Consider the following 14,966-nt stretch of genomic DNA (forward strand, 5'->3'; position numbering starts at 1 on the left):
CCCAACAACCACACCGCTCTTTTACTTAACATCGATCAGAAAAGTTTGGAGGAAAACAGTGCCAGAAACTTCAGCCATCTGATACTAAATATTTTGACCAATATCGTTTATAGTTTATAGTATTCAGCAAAGTTGCTACTAGCATTGAATTTTAAGGAAATTAACGATGAAAAATAAAAATAAGAATAAAGAAAGCGCGTTGTGGCCAGAAGAGGACTGAATAGCTCATCACCCATTTGGTTCAGATAACCAGCATCGCAGGCGCTTGAACTGATAGGTACCGCTGGGATTGTTATTTTCCAGTTAAAACGAAGGTGAAATCCAAGGCTCGGGCAGACCGCGCTCTCAGTGGCGAAGCGACGGCGCCGCGCCCTCCACGCTGTTGTGGCCTCCGCCGGCCGCCGTCCTGGCGCCGCCGCGCGCGCGAGGCCTCGGGGCGGGGCGCGATGGCGGAGCCCGGGTGAGCGCGGGTGAGTGCCGGGGTCGGGCCGGGCCCCGGCCCCCTTCCTTTCCGTCCGCTCCCCTCCTTTCCCGTCCCGTCCTTCCCTCCCCCGCCTGGCTGTGACGGTCTGGCCGAGTTCCCCCTCTCCTGCCCGCGCGCTGCTCCCGTCCCCTGTGCGGCCCTGCAGGGCTGCGCGTTAAGTTCGGGAGGAGACGCAGGTCCTGGCGGGAATCTCCGCAGGGGTCGGCGGCCGGGATGCAGCTCGGGGATGGGGTACCCTCAGCGGGATGGAGGACGGGCAGGGGAGCCGAGCCCAGGCGGGCTCCGGGATGTGCGTGGTGCAGGCAGGGGCCGGGCTGCCCTCGCCCGTGGGCCGTGCTCCTGTGTGTGTTCATATATATATACATATGTGTGTGTATATATGTATATATTGTGTTGTTCGCATGTTTATGTGTATGAGGAGAGACTGAGGGAGCTGGGGCTGTTCAGTCTGGAGAGCAGAACACTGCGAGGGGTCTCATTAACGCGTATAAACACCTGGGCGGCGGTGCCAGACTCTTCAGGTGCCCAGAGACAGGACGAGCAGCAGTGGCCAGGAGTGAGCCGAAACGCAGGAAGTTTCACTTTAACAGGAAGAAGAGCTTTGCATTGAGGGCGGCAGAGCGCTGAACGGGCTGCCCAGCCAGGTTGTGGCGTCTCCCGCTCTTGACACGCTCGAGGCCCACGTGGGCACATTCCCGTGTGACCTCTCCGGGTGGCCCTGCCGTGGCAGGGCTGGATGACCTCTGGAGGTCTCTTCCAATGCCATCAATTCCGTCGTTCTGTGACACCTACATCTATACAGACATACACACATATACGTATGCTTTAAACTCGTTCTCTGTGTATCAACGCTGCAGTTTTCTTCTGCTCTGTGTGAGGCCGGGGATAAAATCCCGGGGCTCTGCCGGAGACACCTGTTGGTCAGTAGCTGAAAAGAGCTGTCCTCTTCCACCTGGATGGGAGTTCTCCTTTGGTATGTGTGGGAGATTGAGCAGGGGTGACCAAACCAGACTGGCACAAGGGAAGTTTTGGTTGTGACAAGATGTTAAAGCAATTCTAGTTTTTTATTTGCTTACTAATATTTTTTTTTAAAGAAAAATGTAGAGTTCTGTAGGTGAAGCTTGGCTGCATGAGAAGAATACGTTATCTTCTAATTTTGTTATCCCTTGTTATTGCAGTCCATTTACCAGAATAGCTGCAGGAATTCGTCTTTATTTTTGTTTTTTCCTTGTGAAGGAGATCTCATGCATGCATATGGAACTAGTGCAGATATCAAGTAATCTGTTTTAAAATAACTTCACAGTGTTTTAATTTTTAAAAAAAATTGTGAATGACTTGAACTAAAATTTGCTGTTCATCTTTCTCCCTTCTTTCATTCAAAAATTTAAACTGATGGAAGACAGAATCTGGAGGAAGTCTGAGATAACTTAAATACATCTGACTTTGATAAAAAAAAGGACTCTATAGAAGAAGAATAAAAAAACCAGTGCCACTGCTCAGGAGACAGGGAAAATGTGGGAACACTTCCACCTTGCCAGCCAGCATGTGTACCAGGTCCACATGAGGTCAAACTGAGCAAGGAATGTGTTTCTGCAAAGGGAGGATGAGTGCTTGTTGGACAATAACATGAATTTGTGGCTTTCTGTCTGCTAATTCTGCTTTTTCATGCCATATCTTTTTTCCTTTTTCTCTTCCTTATCCCCCCACCCCCCAGGTTTACTGTCCAAGAGGATTTATACCTTGCTTAAAAAGGTAGGAATTTTAGTTTGGCTGTATTCTTTCTTCCATGGGTCACTGAAATAAACTAAGCTTATTTGTTTTTCCAGCTGCTCCATTATATTGGACATTTTTTTGTAAGATAGAAGAAATGATAAATCAAAACTTTTTATTCCCTTCCAGATTTGATAACTTTACTTATTTATGCATATTCTCAGTGGTATATGTTAGTGTAAGAGATGTCACCTTTCTCTCGTGTTCTTTATTGCTCGACTTTTCACAAATGTTTTATTTTTGTTCAACTTTTGCTGCACTTTTGTATAGATCCTGTTTTTTTATCTAGAAGAATGCTAATTGCTGTAGTAGCTTGGGCTGATGCATCCTCTTTGTGACATGATTCTGTTCCTTTTTAAGTTAAATGCAGATGTGTGATGGTTCAGCTTACATGAAATTTTATTATGGAGAATATTTTGCAAGACTGACTGAAGTACACATTTTCCCAGTACATGCTGGGAAAATGCATGGGTGTTTAACTTCTTGTGTTCTTCAGTAATTCATTTGCAACACCTGGAAGTGTTTTTATGGCAGTAGCAAATAATTGGTTACTGAAGTATCAGTTTAAAGACATTAGAGCCTTAGTTTTTTGTTCTTCACTGTCAGTTAGGAAAGTGTTGTATTTTCCCTGTAAACTGTGGAATACCCTTGTATGATTTCCTTCGTAAGCTGTTTTATGTGAAACACCTGAGTTTCCAATGGTACTTCAGACTTTAATTAGGAGTTACAGCACAGTGTGGTGTGTGATTAATGCAGTAACTTTTTTTGCAGACTTTTCTAGCAAATGGCTTTTTTTGATTCCTGAAAACTGATCTGCATTTTCATATCTGCTGGGAGATACATATGCATATATGTTTAGTTTCTTGTGGAAAATATAATTGGATATTAGCAACCTTTTAATATATAATTCTAGCCAAATTACAGTATATATATTTTTTATTTTAGGTATAGTTGTTTAGGTATAGCTGTACCTGAATGAAATTCAGAAATTTTCATTTTACTGTCCCAGTGAATGAACTAATTCAGATGAAAGGCATGTGGGATAAGGAATTCTAGGAATAGTTTGGTTTGTTTTCAAAAGGACTGTGAAAACATATCTGGATGGTGTCCACACACAACTAAGAGAGCCAGAAAGATCTCTGGAGCAGTCACTTGGATTCTGTGCCTTTTGTTGTTCTTCTGTGGTGTGAGTGGAAGTACATCCATCCATCACACAACATGAGGTCACTATTTTATTATGATGCTGACATGATTAAAAATACCTGTGCCTTGAATGTGTCCTGTCAGAGGAGGTGAAGGGGTTTTGAGTTAGGAGATGAAAAGGAACAGATGATTTATAAATAAGCCCTTAAGAATCTGTATGGTTTATGACTTTCTTGCTGCCTGCATGTGGGGTATCGGGGGAAGAGGGAATTCAGCAAGTGTCTCTGGTAGTGGATTGTGTTTATGTACTCAGTGTCCCTCATATGTGTGATACATTGCACTTATGCTTAGAGATACATCTGACTTCTCTTTATGAGAAATGTGCTGTAGATACAAGGCCTTGGTTTTGTATTCAAATGCTTTCCTAATGCCAATCTCCTCCCAACACTTCTTGAAGATGCCTGCTGCCTGTGAGTCAGTGCTTGAGGATATTGAAGACATCGTGTCAGCAGAAGATGTGAAGCCCCACGATCGGCAGTTTGTGAGAAGGAATGTTTTTCCCAAGGTGCGAAAACGCAACTCCCAGAAAAACGCTCAGACGGATGATGAGCCCCCAAGTGACAGGTAAAGTCTTACATCGACCCTGTGCTGGTGCTTTTCTTGTGTCTCATGTGCACTTGTCAGATTTTAAAAATAAGGTGGAAGTTTGTGTTACATCTTAATGTAAAATCTGTGTACAAGATAAAAATGAGTAAAACAGTCCGTGTAGAATGTACAGAGAATAAATAATAATAATAAATAAAATAATAAGTAAGTTCCTTTTCCTAGACAGATTTTCTGTAGAAATCAGTTATCACTGAGATAGTGATGAATGGAATAATCAGACTGGAAAATGGTTTCTGTTACTCTTTTATGTGTAAAGGATTTCTGAAAAATTGTCTATTGAATCTTAATTACCTGAATATAATCTGTGCTCTTCAAAATGCAGTTCTGGAGTAGCCTTTTGACTTCTGAAATGACTAATAGAGACAAAATCCTGAGAGGTCCAAAAGGGTTGGGGTTGGAAGGTCATCTTTTCCAAACCTACTGCTTGAGCACTGCCACAAAGAACCAGTTGGCAGGACTCTGACGAGGTAGTTTTTGAGTATCTCCAGGAGATGGAGATTCTGCAGTCTCCCTGTGTACCCTGTGCCAGTTCTTGGTCATTCTTTGAGTGAAAAAGGTGTTTCCTGAGGTGAAGAGGGAACCTCCCACATTTCAGTTTGTGCCTGTTGCCTCTGGTCCTGTCACTGGGCACTGCTGAAAAAAATCCTGGCTGTGCCTTCTTTGCACTCTCCCTTCAGGTATTTATATACTTTGATGAGATCATCCTGAGCCTTCTCCAGGCAGAGCAGTCCCAGCACTCTGAGCTGTTTGTGTTAGGAGGTGTGTTCCAGTCCCTTCATGATCTTTATGGCCCTTTGTTGGACTGTCTCCAGTACATCCCTGTCTCTATTTTGGGTGCATCCTGTCAGGGTGCAGGGATTTGTGTATGCTCAGTGTGCTGAACTGTGTATTCTCTGACCCAGTCTCCTTTCATGAAGGGGTACATCAGCTTTGCTTCAGTCTTCAAACCTGTTTTCTGCATCCTGGGAGTTGCAAAGGCTGTACTTCTTATGTGTACATTCTGCAAGTAACATGGTAAAATTTCTTTTGAACTTGCTGTTTTATTTCAGTGGAAATAGTATGCAGTAATCATGAAATGCATCTTTGCATTTTTCCTACTTGTGATTTCCATAAGAACAGAATCAATTTTCTGCTGCAGTGGAATTGATTAGAGTATACATCAGCTCAGTTATTGATTTTAGTTTCTACTGCAGGTCTGAGATCTGGGTTTTTAAATTTTTTTTTTATTTTTTCAAACATTAATTTCAAGTTGGTGGATAAAATTTCCCTAGATGATAAAGATGAAAATAAATTGTGCATGAAAATTTAATTTCCTGTGGAGAAATAAAATTCTGGGTTTTCACTGGTGTTCAAAAGAGATTTTATAAGCATAACAATGCATTTTTATCTGCATGCCCCTAAAAGTGCATTGGCCCCAGTCTACCAGGAATGTATGGACAGCTGAGCTGGTGTTCTGTGGACACTTCACACAGGTAGTTCATGCCCCAAAGCGTTCAGGTACTGTATATTCTCTAGCAGGCTGTATTTTAGTGTTTTGTACCCAGGAAAGCACGTTGAACATGTGTTGTTTGGACAGCAGGAAGTCTAAATACCCTGTGTTTGCAGTTAATGATCATTAATGTTCCATCAACAAATTTCTATTTTTAGCTAGAGGAAGTTTCTGTTAAAAAAGAAGCATGGAGGGGGAGGGGAGGAAAAAAAAGCTGTAGGCAGGGCGCAGTATTGTGTTCCAGGATGTGTGGTGTTCTTGTACTGGCATCTTTAGCTCATTGGCAGTTATCCCAGGAATTTCAATGAGAGCTTCTTACAGAACTTTTTGTTGGTTTTTGGAGCCTTGTATGTGCTAGCTCCACACTGCATGTCTGCCATGCTGTTTCTGTAGCTTGGAAAGGTTGGGATGGGAGCTTTCCACTGTTTATGTGGCTGGTGGCCATCAAGTTAATTTATGGAGCTGGCTTGTGTGGAGGGAACTACAGTCAATGCATGCTGTAATATCAAAAGGTTGCAGTTTGTTTGCTGGTGGCCTAATTTCAGTGCTGTCACTTGAAGGTTACTTGTTACATGAGAACTTTGAGGAATTTAAGTTTGGGAATTATTTCTGTTGTCTATTTGTGTGTTTTGTTGGGGTTTTTGTTGTTGCTTTAACATAACTGTAATGTACTGGTTCTGTTGTTATCCTACAGCTCCTGCACCTTCTCCATGCTGAAATTCTTTCCTATCTCTTTTCTTGCTAATTGTGGTGGATTGACTCTACCACAAGGGAGAGAACTGGAAGAATAAAAGTGAGAAAACTTGTGGGTTGAGATGAAGACAGATAAAGTGAAGGAAGGAGCAGGGAAAAACCCCAAGTGATGCAAAAGCAGCCATTCGCCACCTCCCACAAGCAGACTGGTACCCATCCAGTCTCATAACAGTGGTTATTTTGGAAAGACCAAATGCACAGCTTTTATTGCTGAACATGATGTCATCTGGAATGTATTATCCTGTTGGTCAGCTATTCTGCTCGTGTTCTTCCCAGCCTGTTGTCCATCTGCAGCCTGCTTGTGGAGGGATGGAGCACAGTGGGAAACAAGCAAGCACTGTTCAATGACAGCTGGAACACCGTTGTGTTAACACTGTTGCAGCCACAAACACAAAACACAGCCCTACAGTGATTTTTGTTACTCTATCCCAGCAAGGCCTAATACCCATTACACTAAAATCACATAATTACTGTTTTTCCTCAGCTGTTTTAGAGTTGTTACTATTTGTGTTATTTTATATTTGAAGAATTACGGTTCATTCAGTCAGTTCAGTGGGCTAAAAGGGGAAGCTTGTTCATCATTTAACTTGTATTTCTCATTTGTTTTTACTTGACAGCATTATTCCTGGTGTTCAGAAAATCTGGATTCGTACATGGGGATGTTCTCACAATAATTCGGATGGTGAATACATGGCTGGACAGCTGGCTGCATATGGATACAAAATTACAGGTAATAGTATGAGTGAGCCCTGTAATTCAGTTTTTCTGGGGTGAATGTTCAGAGCTGTCAAGCTGTCATCAAATGTTTTCAGTCTTAATTATGCTTTTAAAAATCCCCTTCTGATACCTTTCTGATCTGAAGGTGAGGAGATAAAGTGTTTTCCTGGCATTAAGCAGAATGATTACAGGATGAGTGCTTTCAGAATGGTTAGATTTTCTTGACAGGGCAGACATCAAATAGATGCAATTCAGTGCTTTTTTTTGATGTTTTACTTGCTAAACTGAATTGAAAAGTTTTCATAAGAGTGGATGGGAAATGTAGTAATTCTTGGTTTTTAATTGTACTTGTTGGAACCCAAGGGGAAGAGGGAGGGAGCCAGTGTTTTCATTTGGTGATGTCTGTGTTTGCATTGGAGCAAAAGGTCCACTCCAGGTAAATGATATTTTGTTTCTGGAGGGATGATCAATATGATGGAGGTGGGATGATACAGGATTGTACCTCATAGGTTCCAAAGAGCTGAGAATGCTATTTCTCTTTCCCTTCCTGGTATTTTAAAATCTCCTCATTATCCTGTTCTGCCTCCCTAAGCCTAAAAATACCCCCAAACTTGTGGTTAGGCTGACCACATTTCATCTCCTTAATGCAAAATATGCTGACAGAAAAGTTGGACTAATACCATGTTTCAATATACAAGTATTATCTGATTTTTTCTGTATAGCTTTTGACTAGTCAAATTAGAAACTTAAATTTTGTTAATTAATTCAAGCTCAGGTGTGTCTTTCACCTAAACGTGTATACTGAAAGACTACAGAGTTGTCTGTCCTGACATTTTTCTAAAAACAATCCTCATTTCACAGAATGGTTTCCTGATTTTCACATGAACGTGTCACGATACCGTTAAACAGCTGCATCTCACTGTCCTTTATTGCTGCTGATCTTTCTTACGTAGAAATAAGACACTAAATTATTCAAGTGCTGAACTACTTTAGGGAACCCAAGTGATTATTAAATTAGTAGTACAGCTCTGGAGTACGTATGCTCTTTCCACAGCCAAGTGGAGTACTGGTCCAAAAACCCTTACTTGTGGCAGCTGTTAGTATAAGTTTGCAAATATGTTCTCATTATGGTTTTCTTAAATTTAATTGCTCTTTACCTTCATTGTTTTAATGCATGTTATTCCAGAAGCTACTTTTGGCTTGTTGAGATTCAGATGGCTGTTCTGTGCTTTTGGAATTTTACTAGGAGAGATGTAGGGAAGATGGGAGTGAAGTGAAGGAAGGAACTACGCTAAATTTTTGATACCTTTTCTTTTTTAGAAAATTAACTGTTTATTTAGAATAGAAATAAGTCTACATCTAGAGTCTGAAACTGAGAACTAAAAAGCCTAATAAAAGTTGCAGTTGCTGGGAGAGGAGTCCCAGAGAAATTTTGGTAGTTGTACATGAAATTGACCACTAGTTTCTAGTCATTATTAAATCTAAGTCTTGATTTACTTTGTGCCTAAATTAAATGTATTAAATGCATACATAAAAGCCTCAATGCTAGGTGATAGGCAGAAATTATGCAGTGTAGTTTCTTCTTTTTGAAATTAAGTAATTCTTGTCAGTCTGTTCTTAAGAAGGCATGTTTGGCTTTTTTTACATTTAGTCATCTGGGAAGTTCAGATAGAATGTCAGATAGGGATTTTATCCTTTTTGTCCTATACAGTGAAGCAGCTACTCAGTAATTGTTGCTTAAATGATCCAAATGTCAAATATTTCTTGTAATTAAACTTAATATTGTTTATGGTATGCAAAATTAAGAAGAAAATATTTTGTAAGAGCTATTTTGTAAATCAATCCCTGTGTTGCTAGAATTTGTTAGTTTTATGTAAAACTGTTACAATTTTGGGGAAAAGATTGAAATACTAAGATGAAAAATTGTGTGTTGTCACAGTGTCTTGGGCAGATATTACTTAAAAGTGCTTGGATTAACCTATTTCCTACATGTTCCTAAGCTTTTGAGACAACACTTCCTGAAAAGATGCTGGAATAAAGTTCTGCCTTTAGAAAATAGGATGTGAGCTTTACTTGCAGTTTTTGTTCCATTATAAAGGAGTCAAGCACTGTCTAATTGCAAGATTGGAAAAAAAACACAGAAGGAAGAAAAGCAGCATCAGACAGACTCCTGTTGCTAACTGGAAGTTGTAGCAATGCAGCCTGCCTTACAGGTTGACTTATCTGAAACTGAACATGGATATAATGTCCTCCTTGCTTTTCATGTTTTTCAAAAATGTTCTTTCTGTACAAGCACCCTTTGTTGCTTCCAGGAGTGTCTATATCCAAAGGTGAAAACTGAGGGCTGTACTTTTCACAGCAAAAATTCCTGCTCTCTGGGGAGAGACCAGTGTGAATCAGCAATATACAGATACTGCAACAACAGCAATGGTGATTAAAAGTCAGGGACTGCATCAGCTTAAAAATATGCAAAGGGAAACCAGCAGAAGAGCTGAACCTATTTTTGTATCTGCTTTTACAGTGTGAAGGTGGGCAACATTCTGAGCAAATCTTGCATACCATCCTGTGGGAACACAAAGCTCCTTTATAAGTCTGAGCCACACAGAAATGTGTGGACCAGCTGCTGTCAGTGTAGGGCTGTACCATGGGTAGTTGTTCATATTCTGGAAACGGTGTAGCTGATGGTGGCTTTACTGGTTCTAAAACTGGTTTTGGTTTCTTGGCAGCATGACTTGCTGTATAGTTTAGACATGCCTGCAGACCTGCTGGAGTGCTCCCTGTGAGATACGCCCTGGAGGAAGAAACTCTCATGGTACAGACTGCCTGTAATGCCTGCTGTGAAAAACAGGAAGTGGGCGAGCTGGGAGCTTTCAAATATTGTGAGCAAGATTCTTGTTTGGAAGGGACTTAAGTATGTTTGCCATGTAGCTTGCTTTCTCTCTGAAAAATGGAACTGCACATGTGTAGTCAGACGCTTTGAACGCTTTGACTTTTCAAGTGGATAGTTCTGTTCACATATGTTGACATCTATATGATTCTAGTTCTGTGGAATTAATGGGTTTTGGCCCAGCTTTGAATGCATTTTGGTGGATCAAGACATTAAGTACGCTTATTTCATACAGGTTGCTTCTGGCTCAGGGCTGTTCAGGTCCAATAGAACGCTTTGACTTTTCAAGTGGATAGTTCTGTTCACATATGTTGACATCTATATGATTCTAGTTCTGTGGAATTAATGGGTTTTGGCCCAGCTTTGAATGCATTTTGGTGGTACGCTTATTTCATACAGGTTGCTTCTGGCTCAGGGCTGTTCAGGTCCAAAGCATTCCCTCCTGTGCAATTGTAAAATATGGTGGGGGCATTGCTAGTAACTTAGAAATATCAGAAAAATGATCATTAACTTTTCTGATGAAGACAAAGCAAAAACTTTGTCAGTGAGGCTAAACCAGTCACAGTTTATCTGCACTACACTTTTGTGGGCTTTTCTGATGAAGACAAAGCAAAAACTGTTATCAAACATTCAGTGAGGCTAAACCAGTCACAGTTTATCTGCACTACACTTTTGTGGATCTTAGAAATAAATGCTAGCACAGATCATACTCCTCTAGCATGGGATTCTACAGACAAGAATTGTTTCTGCTAAGTCAGTGGGCTTGTCTTTGATGTAGCACTTAGAGACTGGCTTATGTTACAGATCTTTAGCTTTACTTGTGCAGTTTTAGACAAATCTGAAATTAGTTCAGGCATCCTATGCACTGTCTCAGAGATTTCTTCTGTAACAGTGTTGGGTGCAGAGTTGCTGTGTAGAGTTCACTCCATTATTGTGTTTACAAGTTGGCAGGACTTGTATCAGTGAGACTTGCCAATTCTTACTGTTTATAGTCTAAGTTATATGTCTTACACCTCTGTAACTCCCTGTGCAGAGACTTTATGTATTTCTTTATAGCAAATATCAAATAATATTTTGAAATCTTGTTGAAGAAGTTATCTGGGGTTGTTTGCCTCTTCTACTTGTTAATTTTCTAAACGTTGTCAGTTTTGCCTACCAGTGGATATAACTGAGGTATCATTAAGACTCTCCATCTGCTTAAACAACACATTTGAGTAGAAGAAAGAAGGAAGAATGCAAGGAAGAAAGAATGATCTCCTTAAGACCTCATGTTAAAAGAAGACAGGTGTAAAAGGAAAGAGTCTGCTGTTGAAAATCAGATGAGGTGCTGCAATCTAAAATGGACTTCAGCGTTTAATAGCATTGTCTCATGTTCATTGTGTTGCATAAGCCATGCTTGTGTAGACTTTGGCCATCCCCTTGCAGATGCAGCAAAGCGTGCTGCAGCATGAATTTTATTCGTCCAAGTGCAAAATAAAGAAAATTACTCAGACTGTACAGGTATTGATTCCTTCAGTATCTGGTCCTTTGTTTCAGGTGTTGTCTTAAAAGTACTTTTGTACCACACAATAAAATTTTAATACTAGATTTTGATTTATTTTATTGTTTTAGGGATCTCTTTAATAGGTTACTGTATTATTAAAATAAGCTCTCTGCAGCCTGCATAGTGGTTGATGAAGTATTTTGACTAAGATCTCTGCTGGTTTCCAGTGTATGCTTTTAGTTGCTCAGAACCAGCAGTTGGTCTTTCCATTTTTTGCTCTCCACCCTGCTGATAATGCTCATCTGTTCCTTCATGAGTATCATGTGAAATGGTAGTGACTACTGTGTAATTTTTGGGGTGAGCCATCCTCATTGTGAGGTATTTTTAGTATTCTTCATTAAACTAAAAGACAAATCTTTATTAGCTGCTCATGAAGTGCCTTATTAGTCAGAGAATTCAAGGTTAGTCCTTGTGTTTGGATTTATACTTTTCAAAGGGTTGTGAGTGCAGTTCCAATTTAGAAAGAAAGGATTGTAAATTATCTTTTCTCGAGGGGCAGGGTATGCATGGTGTGTGCTAAAATATGCAAAATACCCCACACTACTTTTCTGTTGATGAGAAATGATTCTGTTTTCTCTACAACACTGCAGTCATGAAACTGTCTCTGTATCAGCTGAGTAATGGAGAGAAGTGAACAGAGATGTAAATTCTGGTGTTTTGTACCCTCACTGAAGAATTCTCCCATTGTCTATAACTTGTAGGGTCACAGCCCTGATGATTTTTGCATTGCTTGATAACCTTACCAGCACACCTATTCTGACACAGATTTTTCTTTCAGATTCAAGCTGGCTCCTATTTCTGGATGTAAAAGCTTGTGGATGTTGATACTGAGCAAGGCAGTGAAGTAACATCGAGACCTGTTGTCTTGAGATAATTGCTTTACAGTTTCAGCAATGCATATTCCTGCTGTTAGAAGATCAGAGTTGCTGCTTGCCATAAGTTTTTGTGTGTTGATTCTTGGTGCTTGGGCTTGAAAAGTGTGCTCTGACATGCAGCTAGTATGGGAATACTTGGGATGTGGGTGTGAAGGTTTTCTTTTTTTAAAATCTGAAACTTCTGTGGTGAGATGGTTAGGAGGATGAGGAGAGAGGATGAAATGGGACATAGTGGGGAAGAAAACAGGTAAGGCTCATGGGATGCAGCAGATGGAGGTGCACAACTGTAGGCGATCAAGATTTCACAGTTCTTTGGAAGGAATAGATATTCCCAGAGCATCCAGAGTGTCCTATAAGCCAGTGAGGGGGACAATGAGTCTGGATATTGTTGGGATGGTTTCTTGCAGTATAGAGTTCATACAGCATCATGCTGTGACTCATCTGCAGCACTGCATGTTCCCTAAGTCTCTGTAAACTAACGTATAATTGTGGTTTTGGCAACTGTGTATTACTGCTCCAGTGTTCCCTGTAAAACTTCCTAACCCATGTGTGGCTAGACTTCTGTTACTTATCACTTCTGACTTGTAGCACAGTGCAAGATATATGACCTCTTTGCGGTGGCTTTTTCCTACCTCGGCTTCCTCAGGATCAACTTCTTACTCCTGTTGGGTAACTTTCTGTTAAGTGGGGAGTCCAGCTTTGAGGATGTTGTCTCTGTTACAGGATAGAACTCTGAGTTCTCAAACTGGGTAATGTGTCCCGTGTTTATGGGGGAACTAGATAAGAACTAGAGTCAGTTTTCTTCTCATAATGGCATCACTGCCATTAGTGCTTGATATGACAAGTGTGTACTGTCTTTATTCTCTTTAACCTTGTGTATTCATCTGTGAGTGGCTTTTTTGTTTGTTTGGTTTTGTTTGTTTTATTTCAGTGCTTTTATTTCACAGTCATAGGGCAGGCAACTGAAAGTTGGGAGCATGCTGAAGAACCTAATAAAACCTAAATAAAATATGTGCACGCTATCTTCAGAGACACTTGTAGAGAGCTCAGATAGGCAAATTTAAGCATGTACGACATGTTTAGGGTTACTTTAGTGACAGGGCATTGGCTCCATGCTCTGGTGGTTGTGCAATGGAGCTTAGTTCCGGCAATGCTGAATTTAATGTTATCCAGAAGAATGAATTTGAAAAGGATTGAACCATGAAAGGTAAATTTCAACTCCTGGTAGCATCCATCCTCCTATGTGGAACATGTCCCTGTAGTAGATAGTTAAGCAATTAGCAAATGAAGCATAAATAGCAGTGATGAAGTGAGTTCAGCATAAACACCCAGATGATGAGGAGCTTTATAGGGTGTTCTGCAGGGACATTAGTTTCACATGTCTCACAGTTCTTCATGCTTAAGGAAGATTTATAGTAGATTTATAAAAGCTAATGGGAGAACAGACCATTTTTTTATAACCAGAAGAGAATTCTTTGACCATGTACTCACAAAGGTAGGAGCAGGATTTTGTTTTGATCAGGAAGATTTGTAGGAGCATTTGAAAAAGATGTGTTTGTGAGTGGGGAATAGTGGTGGAGGGTTAATGTTCACTGCAGGCTCTTGCTTCAGTTTGACTACAGTTCATTTCCTAGAACGGATGAAGTTTAGCTGTCAATGAGGACAGAGTTCTCTGAACTTGCCATGGTTGCAGCTTTGCATTAAGATGCTTTTAATATATTTTGGGAATGTTTTTTTTGTCAGTTGCAGTGCGGATGCCTCCGTATGTGAATTGCTCTAAGTTACTCTGGGTGGGGGCAAGGCAAGCCTGGCTGAGTTGCTTTCTAGCTTGTTACTTTGGAATGTAGCACAACTCGAACTGTTCTGTGTCTCCGAATAGAGAATAGAGAACGTTCAGCCGTGTTCTCCCTCTCCTAGGCCTGAGGGCAAGAGAAAAGACTGCTGTGTGATTATAGAGACTGACTGGGGACAGTAGAAATGCACTAAAACAGATAATAGACACAAATTGGTTTTTGTGCTTTTCCTCGAGTAAATAAAGAAAGATGGGGGAATAAAAAAGAGAGAGAGAAAGAATTTTGTTTCCTTCTTCGTGCCTGGCTTTGGTTATGTTCATGTAAGCCGGGTAGGTGATTCCGTGGCTCTCAGGTGTTAAAACAGGTCCTGTCACTGAGTGAACAAGTAATGAAACGCAGCAATTTTTCTCCTCTCGATTCCCATCCCATCCCATCCCTGGAGTGTGTCTGCTGCATCTTAGCTCATCTGTGCTTTTAATTGATGCCTTTTTTTTAATAAGTGATACAGCTCTGTGTCTCCCCAGGCCTGATTGGCCGTATGAGTGAGTTTGGACACTACCCTTCTGGTTTCCTTCTAAAAGAATGTCTGTACAGTGGTCACGCACACAGACAATTGGGATAAGGTAATGTATGCAATAGTTGAGGCTTTCTTCAGCTGGAGAAGGTTTGAGAGGCGAGGCGAGCTCTGCGGTGGGGCCGGGCCGGAGCCTCTGCGCGGTGTGCCGTGCCGGGAGCAGCCGAGAGGGGGCAGCAGCGCCCAAGGAGTGCCGCGCTGCCGCCGGGCCCCGGGCACCTCCGCCGGGAAATGCAGGCGTGTGCGGCTGAATAAACCCGCTTTGAGTGACT

General features: G+C 41.2%; 1 protein-coding gene across 2 annotated transcripts in view; it reads left to right on the top strand.

The window, feature by feature from the left end:
• Positions 1–423: 423 nt before the first annotated feature.
• Positions 424–14,966, top strand: part of CDKAL1 (CDK5 regulatory subunit associated protein 1 like 1) — a 381,816-nt gene continuing 367,273 nt past the window's right edge. The window contains exons 1-4 of one of the 2 annotated variants that reach the window (XM_039712037.1): positions 424–470; positions 2,199–2,236; positions 3,855–4,021; positions 6,923–7,035. In XM_039712037.1, the coding sequence (XP_039567971.1) occupies positions 3,855–4,021; positions 6,923–7,035 (280 nt within the window). In that variant the 5' untranslated portion in view covers positions 424–470; positions 2,199–2,236. The remainder of the gene's footprint in view (positions 471–2,198; positions 2,237–3,854; positions 4,022–6,922; positions 7,036–14,966) is intronic. The other variant, XM_039712038.1, reaches the window with a different exon arrangement.

Source organism: Passer montanus, unplaced genomic scaffold, assembly GCF_014805655.1.
Source record: "Passer montanus isolate IOZ18808 unplaced genomic scaffold, ASM1480565v1 scaffold26, whole genome shotgun sequence".
Lineage (NCBI taxonomy): Eukaryota > Metazoa > Chordata > Aves > Passeriformes > Passeridae > Passer > Passer montanus.